The sequence below is a fragment of the Panthera onca genome, chromosome E1 (assembly GCF_046562875.1).
Source record: "Panthera onca isolate mPanOnc1 chromosome E1, mPanOnc1 haplotype 2, whole genome shotgun sequence".
Taxonomy (NCBI): Eukaryota; Metazoa; Chordata; class Mammalia; order Carnivora; family Felidae; genus Panthera; species Panthera onca.
Window position 1 is genome coordinate 51,577,068 of NC_138352.1, and position 26,148 is coordinate 51,603,215.

General features: G+C 37.8%; 1 protein-coding gene across 4 annotated transcripts in view; it reads left to right on the top strand.

The window, feature by feature from the left end:
• SPAG9 (sperm associated antigen 9) overlaps positions 1-26,148 on the top strand; it is a 132,666-nt gene that overhangs the window by 76,501 nt on the left and 30,017 nt on the right. For all 4 annotated transcript variants that reach the window (XM_078437317.2, XM_078437318.2, XM_078437319.2 and 1 more), the window contains 7 exons: positions 7,278-7,485; positions 7,995-8,094; positions 13,496-13,617; positions 20,171-20,228; positions 21,234-21,386; positions 21,821-21,872; positions 24,586-24,716. In XM_078437317.2, the coding sequence (XP_078293443.1) occupies positions 7,278-7,485; positions 7,995-8,094; positions 13,496-13,617; positions 20,171-20,228; positions 21,234-21,386; positions 21,821-21,872; positions 24,586-24,716 (824 nt within the window). The remainder of the gene's footprint in view (positions 1-7,277; positions 7,486-7,994; positions 8,095-13,495; positions 13,618-20,170; positions 20,229-21,233; positions 21,387-21,820; positions 21,873-24,585; positions 24,717-26,148) is intronic.

A 26,148-nucleotide genomic window follows, 5' to 3' on the forward strand; every position in this document is an offset into this window, starting at 1 on the left:
CCTCAGTGTTTCTTTGGGTCACACACTCCTTTAAGAATCAAAGTTATGAAACTTTCCAGAAAATAAATGTACACACAGAATTTTGTGTTTCTCTTATGCCATACAGAGAGTTGTAAATCAAAAGAGCTGAAGAACCACTGCTTTAGACATTTAACTTTTACTTGTGGAGAAAGAAATGTAAACATAAAAATTAAGATATAAGGTGATAAGTGTTATAGTGGGGATTCATGGAGCTGGTTACCTCTTGTAATTTTGTCTTTACTTTCATGAGACTTAAAAATCTTTGACTCCAAAAGACAGACTTAGGGGGCGCCTGGGTGGCTCGATCAGTTGGGCATCTGACTCTTGATTTTGGCTCAGGTCGTGATCTCGAGGTTTGTGGGACTGAGCCTGCTTGGGAGTCTCTCTCTCCTCTGTCTCTGCCCCTCCCCCCTGCTGGCTGGCGCACACATGCTAGTGCTGTCTCTCTCTCTCTCTCTCTCTCTCTCTCTCTCTCTCTCTCTCTAAGTAAATAAACAAACAAACAAAAAAAGACAGACTTAGATAACAGAGTTGCTTGCACTTTTATTTGGCTTATTTCAGATGAAGTCAAGCAGGCTACTTAGGAAAACACTGGACATTTCCAAGTTGTCCTTCGTGGAATAATTTATCTTCAGTAGTTGTAAACTTACAGTGTCTCAGAACATAAATACTTATGGGGCATTGGTGACTAACACATGACCTATGTATTCTGTACAGGACTGAGCACACGAGGGAGGCGTTTGATGAATGGAACAACTGAAAATATTTTCTAAAGGCTTGTAGACTTTTAGCCTGATCTCTAAAACCAGTAAGGAAAGGGCACAAAGACCAGATAGCTTTCGCCATGGTATCTCAAGTGAAGCTAAAAGTAATGACACCTGTTTTCTTTTGTGTGTAGTAAAATACATACAGTATACAATTTACCATCTTACTCGGGGTGCCTGGGTTAAGCGTCTGACTTCAGCTCAGGTCATGATCTCACAGTTGTGAGTTCAAGTCCCGCGTCTGGCTCTGCGCTGACAGCTCAGAGCCTGGAGCCTGCTTCGGATTCTGTGTCTCCCTCTCTCATAGTCTGTATCTCTCTGTCTCTCAAAAATAAACTAAAAATTTAAAAAAAAAACACAATTTACCATCTTACTCATTTTTTAAAGTACACAGTTCAGCCATGTTAAGAATATTCACATGGTTGCGAAACACATCTCCAGAGGTTTTTCGTCTTGCAAATAAGAAACTCTGTACCTATTAAACAAGTCGCTCTTTCCGCCTCCTCCCAGCTCCAGTAACCACCATTCTACTTTCTCTTCTATGAGCTGGACTACCTTAGGTACTCATCTATGTGGAATCATGTGGTATTTGTCTTTTGTGACTGGCTTATTTCACTTAGCATAATGTCCTCAAGATTCATCTCCATTGTAGTATGTTTCAGGATTTCCTTTCTTTTTAAGGCTGAATAATAAATACTCCATTGTATATATAGACCGCATTTGATGTATCCATTCATCTCTTGATGGACATTTGGGTCTTCAACCTCTTGGCTATTTTGAATAATGCTGCTATGAACATGGGTGAGCAAGTATCTCTTCATGATTCTGCTTTCAATTCTTTTGGATGTATATCTGGAAGGGGTATTACTGGATTGATCATGTGGCAGTTCTGTTTTTAATTTTCTGAGGAAATACCACACTGTTTCCAGGGCAGGTGTACCATTGTATAATCCCACAAACTGTGTACAAGGGTTCTAATTTCTCCACATCTCACCAACTCTTGTTATTTTCTGTTTGTTTGTTTTGATAGCCATCCTAATGAGTGTGAGGTAATATTGTAGTTTTGATATGTATTTATCTGATGATTAGTAATGTTGAGCATCTTTTTGTGCTTTTTGCCTGTTCACATAACATCTTTGAAGGACGCCTATTCTATTAAAACACAATTTAATATGCATCGGAGCACCGTTCCCCTATAGGCATAGCACTGGAATCCCAAATCAGCGTCCTTCTTTTTGTGGACATTCTCCAGTGACATGCTCAGCCTACAATGTGAGAATCCCGTAAAAACTGGAGGGGGGAAATGGGTTACAAAATCAGTACATTTGATAGAGATTTGACAACCATGTACGGCACCCAGTGCCACATGTTTGAAGAGGATGTGTTAAGGATAATTGGAATTGATAGGGCAGTGGTCTTCACGTAAAGAGGCAATTGTAATCGAGACTTAGCTAAACAACGGGTGTTGGCGAGGGTGCAGAGAAAGGGGAACCCTCTTGCATTGTTGGTGGGAGTGCAGACTGGTTCAGGCATTCTGGAAAACAGTATGGGGGTTCCTCAAACATTTAAAAATAGAACTACCCGATGATCCAGCAATTTGCACTACTAGGTATCTACCCAAAGAATACAAAAATACTAATTCAAAGGGTAACATGCACCCCAGTGTTTATAGCAGCATTATCTACAATTGCCAAACTATAGAAGCAGCCTAAGTGTCCATTGACTGATGAATGGATAAAGATGTGGTATATATATGCATACACACACACACACACACACACACACACACACACACACACAATGGAATAGTATTCATCCATAAAAAAGAATGAATCTTGCCATTTGCAAAGACATGGATGGAGCTAGAGAGTATAATTCTAAACAAGTCAGTCAGAGAAAGACAAATACCATATGATTTCACTCATATGTGGAATTTAGAAAACAAAACAAATGAGCAAAGGGGGGAAAAAAAGAACAAATTTGATGGTTCCCAGAAGGGAGGTGGGTAGGTTAAATAGGTGATGGGGATTAAGGGGTACACTTGTTGTGATGAGCACTCGGTGATGTATGGAAGTGTTGAATCACTATATTCTACACCTGAAACTAATATTACACTGTATATTAACTCACTGAAATTTAAATAAACACTTAAAAAAAAAAAAAAGACCATTAGCTAAAACAGTACAACTTGGCGAATGACTGGTATAAAATAGGAATTGGAGGTCTCCACAAGTCACAGACTGAATGTCAAATAATAGCATGCAACTCCCCTGTAACTTTATATTGAATAATTTATATAAATGCTCCCAGTTTCCATTAGGTTCTAATAAGAATTTTCTCTCATTTTGCACATGCTATCTTATGAACCTACTGTTGACCAAAAGTGATGTGTTTTATCTTTTAACAGGTTAATATTTAGGCTTGTCTTTCTTCACTGTATCTTAGTTGGAGGCATTGTTAGTGACAGAATTTCATAATTTCTTTTGTAGTAGGTGCAGTGTAAGAATATTGTGCCTCCAGGGGCACCTGGGTGGCTCAGTCGGTTAAGTGTCCGACTTCGGGTCAGGTCATGATCTCACGGTTCGTGGGTTCAAGCCCCGCATCGGGCTCTGTGCTGACAGCTTAGAGCCTGGAGCCTGTTTCAGATTCTGTGTCTCCCTCTCTCTCTGCCCCAACCCCCACTTGTGCTCTGTCTTCCTCTGTCTCAAAAATAAACATTAAAAATTTTTTTTTCTTTAAAAGAACATGGTGCCTCCAAGCAAACACTGTAGCAGATACTTTTCCTGTCAGTGCTTTTACTAATCTCAGGAGCTTTATGTCACCACTGCTTGGGGGACCAACAAGAAATGCCACTTTTGAAAACTGTCCCCTGAAATTCACAGCTTTTCCCTCCTCAGCTCTCATGCTGTGTCCCTGAGATCCAGAAGTACAGCCCACACAGTGAGCTATTTTAATGAGTGTAAAATATTTTTATATGGTAAAAGTATAAAAGGGAAGTAAGTTACAGATAAAAAAACCTCATGTTATTTGGATAGCCCATGACAAATATAAAACATTTTCTTCGTGGGGTGCCTGGGTGGCTCACTTGTTTAAGTGTCCGACTCTTGCTGACCCAGGGCTCCATCTCATGAACTGTGGCATCATGTCCAGAGTCAAAACCAAGAGTTGGACCTTTAACAGACTGAGCCACCCAGGCTCTCCACATTATAGCTAATTTTATCAGCATATGGTTATTTAGTGTTGCACTTAAGGTGACAGATAAACAGTTATCTTAAACTTACAAGGCAGTAATGAATGGATAGCTCCCAATTCATTAGTAGTATGAATGGTTTTCTCAAAACTTTCTTTCAAAGTGAAAGATAACTTCATCTAGTTATACTAATTCAAATTTATTTTATTTTTTAAAAAAATTTTTTAATGTTTTTTTTTTTTATTTTTGAGAGACAGAGCATGAGGGTGGGGGGTGGGGGAGCGGAGAGAGAGGGAGACACAGAAGCTGAAGCAGGCTCCAGGCTCTGAGCTGTCAGCACAGAGCCCGACGTGGGGCTCAAACTCACAGACCGCGAGATCATGACCTGAGCCGAAGTCGGATGCTCAATCGACTCAGCCACCCAGGCGCCCCAATTCAAATTGATTTTAAACTTAATTTACTTTTTTCCTTTTTATGATAGTAATGCGTGCCTACCGTTAAAAAATTTAGAAACCGAGAAATATTAAAAGCAGTAAAAAGTTTTTTTACCTATTATCTGTAGCCACTTTATATAGCTAGAAGTTTGAGACTACATATATAGATTTATATTCTGAGTTTTGTAATTTTTTCTACTTACATGTATATGCATATATGTATGTATATATATGTGTGTGTATATACATATATATATGCCAACAAGGGCAAAAGAAAAAGCAAAAATCACTCATTATCCAACTACCCAGTCGTAACCACTATCAAAATCATCATTGTTGTAACAGAGCTTTTTCTAGCCATATTTTTTTAAATTGCTCATACTGTACTGAATTGTTCTTTTGTTCTGTTTTGGTTTTTGAAAGAGAGAGAGAGTGTGCGTGTGCACATGTGTGCACGTGAGTGGAGGAGGGACACAGAGGGAGAGAGAGGATCTCAAGCAGTCTCCTTGCTGAGGGACTCAATCGTATAACCGTGAGATCATGACCTGAGCCAAAATCGAGAATCAGATGGTTAACAGGCTGAGCCCCCAGGCACCCCTGCACTGAATTCTTTCAGTTCCCAGTCTCATTTGCAAAATATTTTGAAAATTTTCCATTTCAGGAAGTACCCTTCTACAACACAGTTTTTAATTGCTGCATATTAGTCTCTTATATGGATATGGTGTAATTTGCTTAATCTGTTTTGAAGCATTTAAGTTGTTTGCAGTTTTTTGCTGTTACAAATTATGTCATATGTACACTCTTTCTTTAGAAGTATATATATGTAGGGGCGCTTGGGTGGCTCTGTCGGTTAAGTATCTGACTTCAACTCAGGTCATGATCTCATGGTTTGTAGGTTTGAGCCCTGCAAACTGTGCTGACAGCTCAGCCTGGAGCCTGCTTCGGATTCTGTGTCGTACCCCCCGCCCCCGCCCCTCCCCCACTCACGCTCTGTCTCTCTGTCTTTCAAAAAGAAATAAATGTGGAGAATAGCACGCATTTTCTGGGATGAAGGTCATTGGCAAACACTTGAGTTTTAACCACGTGTTAGAGCTCAAGCCCATCAATAGAGCCACGATACTCAGACTCATAAATGAGTAACTCATGCTGGAGTGGCATTCACATTCTGTGATGTTTTACGTCTCTCATCATTTACAAACAAAAATCAGGGGGAAAAAATAACAACAACCCTCAGAGCTTGGGATAGGGATGAAGAGTTGGGGGCAGGACACTGTGGAAGGGATAAAGAACTTTTTTTAAACTTTAATTTCAGTTATTTATTCAGTATATATATATATATATATACATATACATATACATATATGTATATATGTATATATATATGTATATATATGTACACACACAAATATATGAATATATATATTCAGTCATATCATGTCAGTTATTTATAAATATTTAGTCTCAGTGTTATATTTGAGACTGACAGTGTTATAGTAGTTTCAGGTGTATAAGAGAGTGGTTCAACAGTTCCATATACTCCTCAGTGCTCATCAAGATGAGTATACTCATTGATCCCCTTCATCTATTTCACCCATCCCTCCACCCACCTCCCCTCTGCGACCCATGCTTTTGTTCAGGATAGTGAAGTGTCTGGTTTTCAGTTTGTTTCCCCCACACCACTTTGTTCATTTGTTTCTTAAATTCCACATATGACTGAAATCGTATGGTATTTGTCTTTCTTTGACTGGCTTATTTCACTTAGCATAATATTCTCTAGCTCCATCCATGTTGTCGCAAATGGCAAGATTTAATTCTTTTTTTATGGCTGAATAATATTCCATTGTATATACACACCACATCTTCTGGATAAAGAGCTCTTGATTTGCCACAGCAAATACAATTTACATAAATCTATATTCTCATCTGGTAATTGGTTTTATATTTGTTCAGCCACTCTTGGTAGTGAAATTTGCACTACATCAAAATTCATGATAGCAAATTAATATTAGGAGATGATAATGAAGGTGAAAATGTTCTAATGTTGTAAAGCTAAGAGTTTGGGTGATAAAGTTCTCCAAGTTTGATTGCTTTCGTTGTCATTTCTGTCCACCATAGCACCAGTAGTTGACCGTATGACAAAAATGCTTTCTTATACTTGGGTAGAGTTTTAAATTTGAATTTGAACACACTCTGACTTCTCAGCACCAAAACCAACCTAAATCTCTCAGATGGTGTAATACAAAGCTTAGAGTATGCTTTAATTTTGATTGGTATATTGTTAGTTTTTAACAACGTTCTTTAAAAGTTAAAAAGGATAGCATTTTAAAGGGAGAAATAAAAGTCACTAAAGATCATCCCCCACCATAGCATAATTTAATTTTTTAAGTTACGTTTATTTATACTTTTGCCTTAGGCCATGTGTTTCAGAACTCTCAGAGTTGTGCAGAGTATATTGTTATAAATTGTAATAATTGCTAACACTTTAAATACTTAGTATGTGTAAGCACTTCACTAAGTCTTTTTTTTTTTTTTTTCTTTAATGTTTATTTATTTTTGAGAGAGAGAGACGGGGTGAGCAGGGGAGGTCAAAGAAAGAGGGAGACACAGGATCCAAAGCAGCCTCCGGGCTCTGAGCCGTCAGCACAAAGCCTGACACAAGGCTCCAGCTCACAAACTGTGAGATCATGACCTGAGCCCAAGTTGGTTGCTTAACCAACTGAGCCACTTGGGTGCCCTTCAGTCAGTGACTGTTACTGGTTTTTTAATAGAATTTTCTCTCTGTAAGTCTTTTCCTTAACCCATTTAAGAAAACGGTTTAAAGTAAATGAATCATTTAAAGATTTTACCATAATTCTTTTTATTTTGTAGGATGAACTTTCTGATGTTAGCCAAGGAGGATCTAAAGCTACCACTCCAGCATCAACAGCTGCGTCAGATGTGGCAGTAATTCCTACAGATACTCCCTTAAAGGAAGATAATGAAGGATTTGTGAAGGTTGCAGATACACCAAATAAGCCAGAGATAAGCAAGCATATTGAAGTACAGGTAGCTCAAGAAACTAGAAATGTATCAACAGGTAAGTGACCTCAGTTCTTTACTTTCTGGCAAAGATCATGTGGGTATGAAAAGATACATTTTAGGAGTGTTACTGCTTTAGAGTTATAAAATTATCTTCAATTGTAAATAAGCTGAAAAGAGGTGATGATCAAATAAAATTTTGGACAGCTGAGTTTGGGGAGCCTGAAACGCAGGAGAACAGTCTTTTTCTGCCCCTGGCCTTAGATCATAAGTCTTCATCTTTAATTTCTCTGTGTTTCACTCCTTAGTTAGTAAAAAACAAAAACAAGGCGTTCTGGCCTGGGATACAATGGACTGTATCCCAAGAAACCCAAAACAAACCGGTTTCTGATATTGACTGTTAATTGAATATGACATGTTGTCTAACCCCATGTTTCCTAGAACCCACTCCTTAAAATTTTTTTATGTTGAAATGATGAATTTACAACCATTAAAGCAACAGGATTTTTATATTAGGGGCAGTATGGGATATATGTATTATTTATGTCATCTTGTCCTTTTCCTAAGGTTCTGCTGAAAATGAAGAGAAGTCAGAAGTTCAAGCAATCATTGAATCCACTCCTGAGTTGGATATGGACAAAGATCTCAGTGGATATAAAGGCTCGAGGTACCGTAAATGTTAAATTAAGACATCTTATCCTTCCTTTTCGCCTCTCCCAGAAGCATATTGTTCTCTGGTCTCTGGGCAGAAAAAATGCATTCAAATGTTTTGCTGAAGAAATGTTGGTATTATATTCCAGTTTCCACTTTTGAAATGGTTTAAATATTTTGTGAAATGTTGTCATTGCAGCATCAGGGGTTAGAAACATATGGAAGGACAGGGGAAAAAGACAGCCAAGGTGTAACCAATACTTTCTGGAATTTGAGGAAACAGAAACAGGAGTAGGGGAAGTAACAATGTGAGCAAACTTTGTTCCTTCCCCCAGATCAGGAAAATGATTATGTACCCCCTTAAAAAATGATTTCAGGGTGCCTGGCTGGCTCAATTGGTGGAGCATATGGCTCTTGATCTCAGGGTCGTGAGTTCAAGCTCCGTGCTGGGCGTTGGAGCCTACTCAAAAACAAAAACGACTCCTCCCACCCCCTAAACTGTAATGCTATCATTATTGGAAGAAATCAGTCTCATTTTACATGGGGAGGCTGTTTAGTGGTGGCAAGAGAATTGTTATGTGTCATCTAAATCTTAGTCAATGTCATCTAAAGCATGTGGATGTTCAAGAATGTCACACAGGAGCTACTTCCCTTCTCCTAATTTCATCTATAACATTTATCCTTTAATAATAATGACTGTAAAATTACCATTGATTGATCACTGCAGTCGTGGTTAAAAGCATGAACCTAGAGTAAGACTATGTGGGTTCAAATACTGCCTTGGATTTGAATCTGACATCTATTTTTTCATCCATAAAAGAGAATTCTGGGGTGCCTGGGTGGCTCAGTTGGTTAAGCGTCTGACTTCAGCTCAGGTCATGATCTAGCAGTCCATGAGTTCTAGTCGTCCATGAACTCGAGCCCTGTGTTGGGCTCTGTGCTGACAGCTCAGAGCCTGGAGCCTGCTTCAAATTCTATGTCTCCCTCTCTCTGCCCCTCGCCAACTCACGCCTCTGTCTCTCTCTTTCTCTCAAAAGTAAATAAACATTAAAAAATTTAAAAAAAAAAAAAAAAAAAGGAAGGAATTCTGATAATACTTAAGATGATTGTGAGAAGTAAATGTATGTTAAATCATTGGCAAAGGGCCTACTTTAATAAAATGTTAGCTGGTATTGTCATTATCCTCATTTAATATTTTTTATATATATATATTTTTATATATATATAGTTTATGTATATATTATATGTATATATATATTATATATATATATAGTTTATTTATTTTGAGAGCAAGTGGGGGAGGGGTAGAGAGGGAGAGAGAGAGCAAGAATCCCAAGCAGGCTCTGCTCTGTTCAGCACAATGCCTGATGCGGGGCTCAAACTCACAAGCCATGAGATCATGACTCGAACCAAAGTTGGACGCTCAACCAACTGAGCCACCCAGGTGCTCCTCATTTAATATAGTTTTTTTTTTTTTTTCATTTAATATAGTTTTAATTGCAACCTTATGAAGTAAATATCTTTATCCCCATTTAACAGTCAAGGAAGCTCAGAATTGTATAGTAACTTGCCCAAGATTACCAAGTTAGCAAGTGGAGCTGGCATTCAATCTAAGACTCTCTGATTTCAAAGGCTGTGTCCTGTGAAAACATCTTTTCTTTTTTTTAATTTAATTTTTTATTTTTTAAAATTTACATCCAAATTAGCATATAGTGCAACAATGATTTCAGGAGTAGATTCCTTGTGTCCCTTATCCATTTAGCCCATCCCCCCTCCCACAACCCCTACAATAACCCTCAGTTTGTTCTCCATATTTATGAGTCTCTTCTGTTTTGTCCCCCTCCCTGTTTTTATATTATTTTTGTTTCCCTTCCCTTATGTTCATCTGTTTTTTCTCTTAAAGTCCTCATATGAGTGAAGTCATACGATTTTTGTCTTTCTCTGACTGACTAATTTCACTCACCATAATACCCTCCAGTTCCATCCACGTAGTTGCAAATGGCAAGATTTCATTCTTTTTGATTGCCGAGTAATACTCCATTGTATGTATATACCATATCTTCTTTATCCATTCATCCATCTATGGGCATTTGGGCTCCTTCCATACTTTGGCTATTGTTGATAGTGCTGCTACAAACATGGGGGTGCATGTGTCCCTTCAAAACAGCACACCTGTATCCCTTGGATAAATGCCTAGTAGTGCAATTGCTGAGTCGTAGGGTAGTTCTATTTTTAGTTTTTTTGAGGCACCTCCATACTGTTTTCCAGAGTGGCTGCACCAGCTTGCATTCCCAAAAACATCTTTTCCTTACTGTTTATTTAAAGGTGTAAACAATGCAGAGTGTAAAAAGTGAAATTTACTTTTTATGTGTCCTCTCCTAAGCCTAGGAGATGCTGCTGCTTATAAGCACTTGTGTGCTTTTGTCATTCTGAACCTCTGTAAAAGTTAAAAATATTATTTTTATTAGACTCCTACATGTATGCAGTATTAAGGTCAAGTGGTAATAATACAAAATTTGAAGGGCAGTAGTAGTCCCTTGCCCCTGCCCACCCCTCGTTCCCATTCCCAGTAGGCAGTGTCTCTCTCTTCTTCATTATCTTTTTCTCTCCCACCAGCCCCCACCCCCCGCCCCCACAAAAGTGGCTCAACTTTTCTGGGGAAACGAACAGGGCGAGGAAGGCTCTCTGTAGGAACTCGCCTTGCTGGGCAGGACTGCCAGGCCCCAGGTCTGTCTAGAAGGCAGGAGAGGGATCAGCGTCATGCCCCCTTTGGTCTGTCCTGGGAGCAGGGATCCAGGCCCTTGCTACTTGGGGCCGAGGTGGGAAACAGCCTTGCCTGTTTTCCCAGGGTCTCCAGCGAGTGTCCATGCTGTGCTCAGAATTGATACCAACCTTCTTGTGGGGCAGGTCAATGTCGAGCTCAACTCTCCCCCAGCATGTTGAGCCCCAATTGACCTCACTAGAGCGGCCTTCACAGGTTGTCCATGGAGAACTTGTGCTTCGGCACAGCTGAGACTGTGGTGTGGCGGCAGCCACGTCTTAGTTCTCTTTTGCCATTTTTCTTCAGGTATCGGAATCACATCCTGATGGTTCTCTTCCTTGCTCCTTCTGTTTCTCAGCTGAGATTCTGTGAGAAAATTAAGTCCTAATGCCCTAGGGCATCCCTTGTGCTAATGAATTAGCTACACTCCTGTGCATCTAGAATGGAGACAACGGTCACTCAAATCACTTTCTGTGTTCTGTGGATTAAATGAGGAACCTGATTTTATTTTATTTTTGTAATTAAAAATTTTTTTTAAATCTTTATTTTTTTTTTTTGACAGAGAGAGACAGAGACAGAGAGTGAGAGCAGGGGAGGAACAGAGAGAGAGGGAGACACAGAATCTGAAGCTCCAGGCTCTAAGCTGTCAGCACAGAGCCCGAAATGGGGCTTGAACCCATGAACAGTGAGTTCATGACGTGAGCTGAAGTCGGATGCTTAACTGACAGAGCCACCCAGGTGCCCCAAGGAACCAGATTTTAAAAACGCTGATACTAGCTGTTGGCTTTGCAGTGAAAGATGACAAGGATAGCTCCTTAAATCACCATCCTTCATCTTCCCAATATAATTCTGTCTCTGTGTTTGCTAAATTAACATTCATTATTTAAATCATCATGACTATATAAATACTGATCACAGCTTAGCCACAGAATATATTGATTACATTTACTTTCTTTTACAACTTTGTTTTTCTGGACTCAGTAAAACCCTAGTGGGATTTTGTTTTGTTTGCTTAGGCTTAGGTTAGTAGCAGGGTGGGGGCAGAGAGACGGAGAGAGAATCTTAAGCAGACTCCGTGCTGACATGGGGCTCAGTCTCATGACCTTGAGATCAGGAGCCGAGCCAAAAGCAAGAGTTCTCTGGGGGCGGGGGGGTGGGGGGGGGAGGTGTCACTGTTCCGGAGGATTGGACCTCACTGTCATAGGGTTTCTTGTGCTTTTGTCCCATCCTTCTGTTTTAGGCTCCCCCTTGCATGCACCTGTCTATAGATTGCTGGTTCCTTCAATTCCTGGGCTTCTCAGAGGTTCTGGCAAAGTGCTGTGTTCATTCCTCCCTAAACCCCAGTGGCTTATCAGATTTTTCTGGTCTGTCAAATCCGTTTCTGTTACTGGCCTGTTTTCTGTCTTAACAGAATTTTGTTCACATTTCGTCTGCTGCAATTTCTTTATCTATTTTCTATGTCCTATTGGGTGACAAATGACTATGTCTAGTCCACCAAGTTTAACTAGAAATCCTGTGCAGGATAATGTTAGTGCACACACAAACATTTCCCCATTTCCTTCCATATTCCTGCAATAAAGGGCTTATATATACACTGTTTTGTAACTTGCTTTAAAAAAACAAAAACAAAAAGCACCTCTATATAATGGGCTTCTTTAGTTTGTAAAGCTCTACTTTGATGTTTTTAACTATAAAGTTAAAAGTCTTTAACTTTTATGTATATCCATAACTTACCTCTGTCCTGTTAATGATCAGTTAGGTCATTTCAATTTTAGCTACTATAGGAATGCTACTCTGATCATCCTTTTACATTTGTAATTTCCTTCTTATGACAGGGTTTTTTTATGATTTTTTTTAGACATTGGCTTTTTGGGTCAGTGGGTATTTATATTATAAATTTTAATAGATTCTGTAATTTCCCTTAAAAGAAAAATAAAACAGCCATGCCAAGTTATACCCAGATAACATATAACACGGTAGTTAACATCATGCATTCTGAAACCTGACTGTCTAGGTTTGAATCCTGCCTCTTTCTCTCATTTGCTGGACAATCTTGGCAAGTTCCTAAATCTCTTTAGTTTCCTCTTCTATAAAATTGGGATGATAGCACCTCCTTTATAGAGTAGGTGCGAGGATTCAGTAAGGCATTCTTGGTAAGGCGCTTATACAGTGCCAGGTGCCACGCAGAACAGTGCTCTGTTGGCTGTCATTCTGTATTTTCATTCTGTATTTTCTTCCACAGTTCTTTTGTTTTGTTTTGTTATAAATGTTTATTTATTTATTTTGAGAGAGAGAGAATGCTGTTGCGGGGGGAGGGCGTGGGGGGGCGTACAGAGGGAGAGGGAGAATCCCAGGCAGACTCCATGCTATCAGCACAGAGCCCAGCGTGGGGCTTGATCCCACAACTGTGAGATCCCGAGCTGAAATTAAAGTCAGATGTTCAGCCGACTGAGCCACCCAGGCACCCCTCTTCAGTCATTGTATCTGTGAAATTTGATGAGAATTGCTTAGGAAACCTTTCAGAAATCTTTTGAAATTATGTTTTGTATTAAATATAAATTTAATAGGCAATTACTTGCCTATTGTATTCATTTTACACTGTTGACAACGTCTTTGTAACATTTGTTGATTTGTTTGTGTTGTTTTTGTTGCATAGCACTCCCACCAAAGGCATAGAGAACAAAGCTTTTGATCGCAATACAGAATCTCTCTTTGAAGAACTGTCTTCAGCTGGCTCAGGCTTAATTGGAGATGTGGATGAAGGAGCGGATTTACTAGGTATGATAGCTTATCTGAAGAAGTATCATACTGTTTTAAAAATAGATTTTAAATGATTTAATTGAACATTACTTTAAAATGTCCTCAACAGTTCAGTAGCACACAGTGATTGCACTTTCAGGTAATTAATAGGAAAGTATTCTTTGAGATTATGAAAATTTTAAATGAAAGCATCTTTGCATGTGGATATCTCTCAAATTGAATTGCATTTAAATTTGTATTTTGAAATTCACATAGCACATTTTATTGAGTCTGTGCTATATTCCAAGAACAATATTACACATAAGGAGCACAGTGGGGTGGGTATGTGTGTGTGTGTGTGTGTGTGTGTGTGTGTATGTGTATGTGTATAGACTGATAGATAGTTCCTGGCTTAAGTACATTTCTTTTCTTTTTTCTTTTTTTTTTTTTTTTTTTTAATATTTACTGATTTTGGGGAGAGTGCAGGTGGGGGAGGGGCAGCGAGAGGGGGCCAGAGGATCCAAATCAGGCTCTGTGCTGACAGCAGCAAGCCTGATGTGGTGCTTGAACTCACAAACCGCGAGATCATGACCTGAGCTGAAGTCAGGTGCTCAGCTGACAGCCACTCAGGTGCCCCTTAAGTAGATTTCTTTAAATTCTGTTGACTTTAATTAAGTAAGAATATATAATACTTGTTTTTTTTCTGAGATTTCACAGAATATTCTGTTTTAGCTTTATGGGATGTAATCAGTTTTGAGTTTGTGTTGTTGAAGAACACCTGGTTTGAAAAGAATAGTGCATTTAGCTCTTCCAGTACTTGTCTGGTGACCTTTGCCAAATGGCTTATCCTCTCCCAATCTTAGTTTCTTAACTATGAAATGAAGGAACTGGATTCTTGTTCAAAGATTGAGCCAGCTGTGGCTCACTGACCCAAATCCAGCTCCTCTCCTGTGTGTATGAATCAAACTTTATTAGAACACAGCCACTATCATTTGTTTACTTATTATGTGTAGTTGCTTTGGACCCAACATCAGTTCAGTAGTCGGTAACAGAGATCATATGGCTTACAAAGACAAAAGAGTCACCATCTGACCCTTTACATAAAGAATGTGTAGACTCCTGCTCTAGGTGATCCATAAAGTTTCTTTTAATGATAATTATGAGATTCTGACTTAATGTCAGTTAGCTTTGATGTACCCTTCTTATAATTTAAAACCTTACAGAAATTGAAAATCTTACAGTATTAAAAACCTATGCCTTTGGAATAGATACTGGTCTCTAAAAAAAGTTTTTGTATCTATTAGTGTAATTATAATAAAGACTATATAGTGTTCTCAAAAGGTGCTCTTTGTTAGTTCTTGTGAATATAGAATGGGATTGCTTGCGTTAATTTGTGTTAAATTTATTGATTACCATTATGTCCTCAAAAGTTTGAAGTATTTTTTGAAGGAAATGTAAGTTGTGTCTAAATGGAGCTCACAGTCTATTTCACAAGGGAGATTGAAAGTTTATCATAAATAAAACTATTCTGTTAGTCATAGACTTCCACTGTTAAAGTCTGAGTAAAAGATTGGAAGCAGTTGAATGAGTTTGCATTTCTCAAGGAGGGCTAAAGATTAATTCTTAAGGAACACTCCATTTTTTAACATTTAAATTTACACTGTAACTTTAGTTAACATTTAATTATGCATAAAAAGTTCTGTTTAGGAAACTGAGTCCCTGGCAAAATTGAAGGGTATATGCAAAAAATGTTAGAAAGAAGAATTTTTAAGTGTTTATTATATACAGTAAGATTCACTCTTTATGGTGAATTTTTTGAGTTTTGACAAATGGGCACAATTTATAATCACCAGCAGAATCAATATACCCCCCAAAATTCTTTCATGCTGCTCTTTGTATTTAACCAGAGTGAAGCACTTTTTTTTTTTTTTTTTAAAGTTTATTCATTTATTTTGAGAGAGAGAGAAAGAGAGAAAATGAGGAAGCAGAGGAAGGGCAGAGAGAGAGGGAGAGAGGAACCCAAGCAGGCTCCATGCAGGCAGCGCAGAGCCTGATGCAGGGCTCCAACTCACTAACAGTGAGATCATGACTTGAGGTGAAATCAAGAGTCAGATGCTTAACCGACTGAGCCACCCAGGTGCCCCATGAATGAAGTGCTTTTTTAATGTATACTCTTTATTACTTCATAATCCAATATTGAATAATATAATTTTTGAGGTTGGTGGTTCCAAACTTAACTTTTTGTAAAGAGTTAAGAAGCCACATAGTATTTAGAGATAATTGTGGTCTTTTAAATCAGATGAAAGCTTCCACTCTTTAAGTCAGAAAATTAAGCGTAATGAATAGGTTAACAGCAAAATCCTGATAACTCTGGTTTCCTTTCTACTTCGAAAATAAGAAATAGACTGTAAACTAGTGTCTTTTCCCTTTTTCAGATACCGATATATTTTTCTCTAGAATGTTCCAGATTAGAAGATTTTACTCTATTACCTTAAGTGTAGTGACTCATGCTTACACGAATACCTTGTGGTCAAAGATGGTAAATGAAATTTCCAAGTCATACATGTGTTCCCTGGCTTCTCTTCTGTACAGTTCTGTGATAGCAATTGAAGTGTAATACTAAATGGAAGATAGTGAAACTAACAAAATTGTTTCCCAAAGTTCTTTAATTGACTTGGGTTGATAAATAAGTACATAGTCCATTTCTGTGATTCATTATTCATTTTCTTAATTACTATATTATTGTAGAACTCTTCTTGTTCAAGGATATAAATTTTCGCAATCATTATGCCTATACTCAGCATTTAGAGTATTTTTTTCTGATTTTAATTTAAAAGAGGCACCTCCCCTCACCCCCGTTTGTCCTTATCCTTTGACTTTATTTTCATCAGTTCTTTTTCTATTCACTTTAGTCATGTATTCTCTATGGCCACTTTCTAGAACTTGGAAATCATACATCCTACTCTTGGGATTTTCTTTCTCTTGTTATCTTCTATATTTTTAACTTTTCTGTCTTTACTTCTTCTATTCTCATTTAAGCATGTTCAGATCTTTTCCATTTAAAAATCAAAGTACTGCCCTCTTCTGACCCTATACCTTCAGCACCTTTCCACCCAATCGCTCACTTTCTTTGCATTTCTGCTTTATGCAGCAGTATCAGCGAGGTATCTCCCAGATGCTTGTGATACATCAGTGAACAAAGCGGACTTTTTGCATGTGTAGGTACTTTAAATTGGCAGGATCTCCCTTTTCCCACTCGCACCTCTTCTCCTGCAGTCTGTGTGGACATTCTTCCCTGCACTCTCCTTGCCTGAAACAGCCTTCTTGTTTGCTATATCCAGCGGTTCCTTCTGGTTCCATCTACATTCTTTCATATGACTTCTCAGGTAGCATTTGTCTTTAACACCATCTTTGCTGAATTTCTGTGATAACAGACTTTCCTGCATTCTTTCCTGCCTCTTTTCTTTTTCAGTCTTCTTTACAGGATCCTCTTCTCTCCCCACGTTTCAGATATCAGTGCCCCAGGCATGCTTCTTTGTGAAATCTTATTTGCTCTTGTTTCTTGGCTTTCATAGAAAAGTGCTCCACAGTTTTTATCTCCTTCTAAGATCTTTTTCTAGAGCCCCAGACTACTACTTCCAGGCAGCCCACAAGACACCTCTAAGATGATTTATAGGGCTTTACACTTGATGTGCCTAAAGCTCAGTTCATCATTCATTGTCCTGTTCCTCAAGGCTATTCCTACCCCAGCGTGTACTGTCTCAGTGAATGAATGAACTCAATGTCCACTCAGTTCTCCATTCAGGAACTCTCCTGCTTCCTTGAGAACCAATCACCAAAGCTTGTTTACGCCCTTTCTTTAAAAAAAAAAAAAAAAAAAATCTATGTATCTATGTCTTTCTATATCCCCTTGCATATCCTCTTGTTGGAATTCTGCTTTGATCCCCTAGTTAAAGCTCCATTGTCCATGAAATGTATTCTCATGGACCTCACTTTCTTCGATGTGCCACACTTTGTTCTTTACTATAATTGTATACATACTCCTTTCCCTGGGGCTCTAAGCTCTGTGTGGCCAAGACAACTCTGTCCTTTGCTCACTAGTGAGTCTTTAGCACACAACACAGCAGTTTAGTGAATGGATTGCTACGTAGTTCTATTAGTTTTATTTCACCTCTAAATCTGTGATTCTTTCACCTTTTAGAATTAGAACTCCTTTATGGGAGAATTTGTAAGAAAGCAGTGTACTTTTGGGAAAATGCATGTATAGGTAGACAAAATTGTGCATACTTTCTCAAGGGATTAACAGATCATTTGGAGGCCCAGCTATGGACGTAGCTTGAGGATTAGTACTAACATCCAAGGGAGACTTCTATGATTTACAAAACTGCCAGGCAGTTTGCTTGTTTTTTAATAGGTAAAGTTGGCAAATATGTTAGATCTACGTTTATGTTTGGTTGAAGCCTTGAATAGAAGTGGGGCCACTTCAAGTTATGTTTTTCTTATAGTTAGGAGTTAGTTTTTATCAGTACATTTCAAAGTGAAAATTTTGCACAATCCTATTGACCACATATTAAATTTATACACTAGATTTTGAGAGAACTCTTCCTGAGAATGTGTAAACTTTAGAAACTACATTATCAGATATGATTCCCATATGGTACATATTTCAAGATTTTTTCTTATTTATAATATTTACATTGTGTTCAGCTAATGGTTGGTTTCTCTACATCTTTTAAATTTTATTGTCTCCTTTCTCTCATTTTGAAACAAATGAGCATAGATCTTGCTTTCTGAAAACAATCTAATTGTGATTCTCATTCATTTTTCTCTTGGGCTGCTTACCCAGGGGAATATTCTGGTGTGTATGCTTTTAAATACTTTAATATTACTGCTTTTTAAGCTAGGTGTTCTTGGCTGCTATCCTCATGTAATGCTTTCTCATCATTTTTTTCTGCTCAACTATTTTTTTTTTTTTTTTTTGCCTTCCATATATTTTCAGCTTTTATGCTTATCTCCCTACATGCTTGAGAGTTTATAGCAAACACAGTCATTACATAAGCTTTTTTCAACCAATCTAAACCCTATTTCTTCTGACTGTAATGCTTTATTGGAAGTTAACATTAGTGTTTAAAGCACATATTTCAGCAGTATCTTGCCAAAATTCATTTTGGAATTGGAATCTGGAAACTTTTTTAGTTTGTCTTTATTTTCACTTTTTGAAGAATATATAGATGATTAAATAAGCTACTGTTTCTGACATTTAATTCTTCATGGTAGAAGTACCCTGATCTTTGAGAGTATTTGAGATAATTGTAATAGACAAAATATGAGTTCCGTATATGTAAGCATTGAATTTTTAGCATTCCTAAGTTGGTTTTGTTTTAAATAATCTTTAAATCATTAGAAATACTACCTTTAAAAAAATATTTAAAGAAAAAACAATTCCTTTTCCTTATGTAGTTTTCTTTAGAAATATTTCTTTAGGATATTTCCCTTCTGTTTTGCTGGGTTGTGTGAATATTACTTCTTCCGCTGAATGTGTATTTTCCAGCATTAGCTGGGTTAAGTGAGTGATGGGTCTTTTGTTTTGCTTTATTTTGCTTTTTTGATTTGGTAACTTTTTGAGATACATTCCCTAGTGTGTTGTTTTATTTCTTCAGTTTCTTATAATTAGCAAATTAAATAACTTTCTTCTCCCTAAAGATCATTGCATTGGATCTTGCATTGAATGCTCTGCCGACCTTACAGTCCTCGTTAAATTATTAAACAGGATTCTGTAAAGTAATAACTGAACATTATCATTGCAGAGGTGGCACTTTGAGGGAAACTTTATATTATTGATGTGGGGTTTTCATTCTAATCCGTTTTCATTGTGTAAAAGAATTGGTAAAACATATCAAAGAGCATCCTTATAAATGAAGGAAATCATCTTAATTTCTGTCTTTTGCACATCATTATGCATTAAATCATAACACTGTGATTCCAGATGTATTTCATATCATGCATAAAACTTTACAGATTAATAATCTTTTTTCATGCTGTTTCTTACATAAAACATTTCTTGTTCTTTGTTTTTGCTTTACATGGAATGCATGGGCTTTAAGACCATAATTTCTTTGGTAAGGTTTCATCTGCATTGGGGTTCCGTCTTTCTTTGGCCTTGTTTCTGCCAGTTCTCTCTTAGTAAGACCTAATTTTTAGGCAAAAGCCTACAATATCAGCAGTGATTTGGAAATGATTTTTGATCTGTATTAATGCTTACTCTTTTTTTTTTCTCTAAGTACTGCTACTTTTTAGAATATTTGGCAGAAAAGTCTTAATCATTTTGAAATACTATCTATGAGAAACAAAATATAGACTAACAGTTATAAAGAATTGGCTAACAAAATCTTTAGCTTTGTTTTGTGATTGATAATTATAATTTTATAACCTACACAAGTAGATATATCAAATGAAATTATAGACAAAATAAGGTTACTAAAGGACAGGTAAAATTTATAAATTAAAATTTGAGCCTATAGTTTACTATAATACAAGTTTATGTAATTTTTGATAATGTGTTTTGAGAGTTCTTATTTTATTGTTTTGGTAGGAATGGGTCGTGAAGTTGAGAATCTTATATTAGAAAATACACAACTGTTGGAAACCAAGTAAGTATATATCCAAAATTTTAACAAGAAGCACAAGATACTGAATTTTCTCATCTGAGTCAGTGACCCTTGTTCAAATGAACACAGCATGCAACTGCAGGCTCGCTATCCTATCTCGTTCCCCTTCTGAAATGGGTGATGGGACTTACTTTCACTGATGGATATGTTTTGTTTGCTCTGGTTTTTTCAGAAATATTTTTCATCTCCTTTCCATTCTACAAGTGTGCATGCCTTTCTCTTAACCTTCTGCATATGTCCTATGCTTTTTTTGCTCCTTCCCCTGGAATGCCTGTTTTCTTACCTTTTTCCTCTGGGGTGTCTTTATTTCTGCATACATGTTTCGATGTATACCCAAGCCACCTTTTCAGAGCTCTCCTCCATAATTGGAGGTTTTCAGGTATAATTTTGGGGGTCTTAGGCCCTCAGACATATTGGGCTCAGGCAGGTTCTGAGTTATGTGGCAAAGCAGACTGTGGCCCTTTGTTAACTTGCTGTGTCAGAGCATCTTTGGAACACCCAGGTATATCCAAAATAGAATGCAGTTAGAGGCACTATACCTACCTGTACCCAAAAGATCTATATGTTAGATTTTTTCCAGTTTTTTTTTCTTTAGACTTTTTTTTCTCATCAATTATTAAAGGTAAATTCAAGGATAAACCTTACTTTATTGATTAGGTAATATTTTTTTTCAGAACTTAACAACAGTACACGTATGGATGATGCCATTTTGTAAAAATTTAATCTTAGTTAATTCTGTCATTTTCATTAGTTGGTGATCTGCCTTGCTTTATCCGTGTATTCTTCGATAAGTGAGAAGAGTAAAAACTTAGATGGTTGCTCTTTTTTTTTTTAATCTTTATTTACAAATGGCACCACATGGAATATCTCTAAAGTATTCAATTATTCAGCTTTGGTTGTATAATTACTTGAGTCTGTAAGAGAATAAGCTGAAAGACAGAAAGAGTATTTATTTGTAATGATACGCTGGAAATATGTGTTTCTTAGAAATGCTCTGAATGTAGTGAAGAATGATTTGATAGCAAAGGTGGATGAGCTGACCTGTGAGAAAGATGTGCTACAAGGGGAGCTGGAGGCTGTGAAACAGGCCAAACTGAAGCTGGAGGAAAAGAATAAGGAGCTGGAGGAAGAGCTTAGGAAGTAAGTTTTCTCTGGAATCTTCTGACCCCACCTGTCTTTGCCGGTGTACCACAGAGGGGCCCAGGCGTCACCCCGAGACGGGTACCAGCTGCCTAGGAAAAGGCAGCTGTGCCGTGAGCCTGCCCCTCCTCTCACCCCGTGGTACCACGATCACATTCTGGGTCTGTCATGATGTGAAAAAAGTTAGTAGAACCATTCTAAAATTTGCTAGTAAGGAAATTAGCAATAGTCATTATTTTCCTTCACCCCGCTTTCTTCGACACCGGTTTTTTCCCTGAGAACAGTGCTACATCAGTGTTGCCCTAAGTGAAAGCAGCTAAATACTCCGGAAAGAGACAGATAATCACTTAGTGTTGATTAACATTTGTGACCTACTCTTTTAGTCCTTGAAAAGATGAATGCAACTCAAATAACATGTTCCGTTTTTCCCCTAGAGCTCGCGCAGAAGCTGAAGATGCACGACAAAAAGCAAAAGACGATGATGATGTAGGTTTACAATCTTGGACTGTTTTTCTTCCCACATTTTGGTATTTCAAGAAAATCTTCTTAATCTTTAGATATAGCATTATAAAAAGAAAGTCGGGGGGCATCTGGGTGGCTCAGTTGGTTAAGCGCCCGACTCAGTTCAGCTCAGGTCATAATCTCACGGTTTGTCAGATCGAGCCCCCCATCTGGCTTAGCGCTGACAGCATGGAGCCTGCTTGGGATCTTCCCTCTCCCTCTCTCTCTGCCCCTCCCCTGCTGGCTTGTACCTGCGTGTGCATGCTCTCTCTCAAAATAAATAAAAGTAAACTTAAAAAGAAAAGAAAAGAGATGGTCTGTTTGTGGTCTTGAATAGGATAGCTCGTGTTCCCACATGGTATCCAGGTGCTGAGCTTTCTGGCGACCTGTGGTGTGCTTATTTTTTCCTGTGGCTCTGTGCCTTGACCTGCATTTGCATGTTCAAGCTCAAGGACCAGTCGAAACATTTTGGGATTTATTATTGTTTGTTTTGTCTCACATTTTGAATTTGAAATATGAAAGCTTAATAATAAAAGTTGTTTAATAGTATTAAACAAAAAGATGAGCTCTAGAACTTTAATAGGAGTCAATCAGCTTATATTGTTTTCAACATATGCAAATTCAAAAGACTGAATATGAGTTTCTTGCCAGTATAATTAGCATACTAGTAATTCTTCTGGCTTCTAGATTATTATTCCTATAACAGGTGTCTGCTGGTCAAGCATCAGCCTTGAGGTATGTGGGTGCCCTGTAGAAGATGCTTAATTGATGCCCCTTTAGTCTCACTTTTTGTTTAAAAACTTTTTTTTCTTTTTTTTTTTTCTTTTCTGAGAGACAGAGAGGGGCAGAGGGAAAGGGAGAGAGAATCTTAAGCAGGCCCCATGCCCAGTGCAAAGCCCGATGCGGGGCTTTTCTCACAACCCCGTGAGATCATGACCTGAGCCAAAACCAAGAGTTGGACACTTAACCAACTGAACTACACAGGTGCCCCTAATATGTAATACTTGATACATACCAAAAATATACATAACGCATGTAAGTTACAAAACATAATAAATTAACATAAGGACCCCACCACCTACCCTAAGAACTAGAACATTATCAAACAGTGAAGATACCCTATGCAACCCCCTTCCAGAGGAGACCACTGTCCTATATTTATCATTTTCTTACCTTTGGAAAAAGAAAAAAGAATTTTATCAGGGCACCTTCCTGGCTCCGTCAGTAGAGTGTGTGATTCTTGATCTCAGGGTCATGAGTTCAAGCCCCATGTTGGGCGTAGTAGAACTAACATAAAAATATATTTAAAAACAATTTTTTTTATCATATCATACATATATGTATCACTACAAAATATGGTTCAATTTTCATTGTTTTTTATTTCATAGTTGAAGATTTACTTGTTATTTATTTTGAGAGAGAAAGAGTGTGCACGAACACAGGGGAAGAGTGGGGTGGGCGGGGGGTGGGGGGGCGCGGTAGAGAATCCCAAGCAGGTTCCTTGCTGTCAGAGTGGAGCCTGATATGGGGCTTGAGCTCACAAACCGTGAAATCATGACCTGAGCCGAAACCAAGAGTCAGATGGCTAACCGAATGAGCCACCCAGGTGCCCTAAGATTTACTTCTTTTGCTCAGTATTATGTTTTTGAGATCACTTGTGTTACCGTATAATGCTGTAAGTTTTGCATGTTCACTGCTTTATATATATCCCATTGTATGAATATATTACAATTTAAGTATCTGCTTTCCTATTAATGTATATTTAGGTGATTTTCAGCTTTTTACAACACCACAAACAATGTTGTTGTGAACAGTCTAGTACAAGTCTTCTGCGAGGGTAGATAACCTTGTAGTGTGGTTACCATGTTGCAGATTCGAAGTCCTTTCATCATCTGCTGTTTGACTTCTGTTTAAAGGAGAGGACAAAGTAGGAGACTCCTGAGTGCTAAGCTCAGCCTCTTTCTTAACTTTTCCACCCTTTCCGTTTTGATCCCCAATGTGTGTACTCTGCTCAGCAAAACAGAAACCCTGCAGTTAAACCAACTTTCCTCCCCAGAAGAGCATTTAGGAATTACAGTAGAAGGAAGTTGACTTGAGCATGCCTTCTTGGGTCTTAACCACAGTCACATCCTTTCCTGTCTTTAAGAAGAATTCTAGTTAATACACTTGTTGTATTTCTGTTGGTGCTTCAGTGACTCTTAGAATTGGGCACCTCGGTAATCTAACTAAGCTGTAAGCTTACTGTCTGTGCTAGCCTTGGATATGTATATGATGGGTAGTCTGAGGTAAACGAACCCCTTTCAGAACTAAATTGTAAAAATTGCTGAATAATTAGCATTTGTTGTAGAATATCAACTGAAAATAATGTTATTAGAGGAACATTTCCAGGCGAGCTTGTTAAGTCTATATAGATATATTTTGTTAATCTTTTTTGGTTGTAGTTCAAAATCTACACTGTTCTTTGTATTTTCCTTACGGTATATTCAAATATCTCTATTTTCAGAAATTAAATTGTATACCTTTCTTTATCATAGGTAATTATTTAAATCTCTCTATTGATTTTATTTTTAGAAGATTATTTCTCTTTAAATGATCCAATAGATTAGAAATTAAGAAATGTTTCAAAGCTTTAAGTTTAACATAACACCAAAACAGACATAGGCTCCCAGAGTGATCTGCAGTGTTCTTTTCGTTACAGAGTGATATTCCCACAGCCCAGAGGAAGCGGTTTACTAGAGTAGAAATGGCCCGTGTTCTAATGGAGAGAAACCAGTATAAAGAGAGATTGATGGAGCTTCAGGAAGCTGTTCGATGGACAGAGATGATTCGGTGAGAAGTGCCTCTTGGTGTTTTTCTAGTATTGTTTCCTAGGTTTGAACATTCCTTCACTCAGAACTAGAGTCTTGCCTTGGGGATCCAAACCTTTTACTCTGTTTACTAGGAGATACCTTTTTTTTTTTTTTAACTTGGATTTTTACAGAAGTTTACTTATTTTGAGAGAGAGAGAGAGAGATCGCGCAGCCACAAGTGCTCAAACGTGGGAGGGAGAGAGAGAGAGAGAGAGAGAGGATCCCAAGCAGGGTCCCACACTGTCAGATCATGACCTGAGCCAAAACCAAGATGCTTAACCTACTGTGCCACCCAGGCACCCCACTAGGAGATACTTTCTAAAGTAACACTAGGAATTAGGAACAGAATGTGATCAAAGTGGGTGCCTTTTGAACAAAGGGCCCTTGGCAAATGTTCCTATGACCTCTAAAAGGTAATTGTTATTACTTATGAATGATGGTCATTTTTCAAAAGAATATAGAAATTGACACTACTTTTGCAATAATGTCAGGAAAAGATAAACATTTCTTGTGCCAAACAGGAAACTAAGTCATTTTTCTCAGTGTCTTTCTGTAAAATACTCTTGTTTGGTTTTCCCTCCTTTCTGACTATTCATGCAAAAGGTACCTTCTGTTGACATCTTTGTTGGTTGGATCTTCGATCACACCTAGTGCTGCCATCTTATGGTCATACTTAGTAACAGTGTTCCTTACTTAAATTTTTTTTTTTTTTTTTAACATTTATTCATTTTTTGAGAAACCGACAGACTGCAAGCAGCAGAGAGGCAGAGAGAAGGAGAACACAGAATCCAAAGCAGGTGTCAGGCTCCAAACTGTCAGCACAGAACCTGATGCGGGGCTCAAACTCACGAGCTGTGAGATCGTGACCTGAGCCGAAGTTGGACACTTAACCAACTGAGCCACTCAGGCACTCCGCCCATATTTTTGAGTTTATATTCCCATGTCAGATTTACCAATAACAGTACATATACACCAATACATCATATTAAAGTTTATAAGCATATTTTTTAAGCTCCAACTTTTACTTGTTTGTGATTACATTATTTAACAGTTTATACATCTTTTACCAATGTCGTACTAGAATGAAAGTACTTTGTATAGCACATTGACAATTTGCTAAAATTGTAATTGCTTATAGCTGCTAACAAGGAAGGAGATCAGAATTTGATCTTCATTAATTGGTCAAAGAAACTGATGTACTAATAAGAAGCTTGTTCTTAACTCTCACATTTAATGGATATTAAATAAATAATGGATAAATATTTTAAAAATTGAGGTATATAGACAGGTTCTACTTTTCATGGCTATTTTTTTTTCATTTTTTCCAACTTTTTTTTTTTTTTTTTTTTTTTTTTTTGGGACTGAGAGAGACAGAGCATGAACGGGGGAGGGGCAGAGAGAGAGGGAGACAC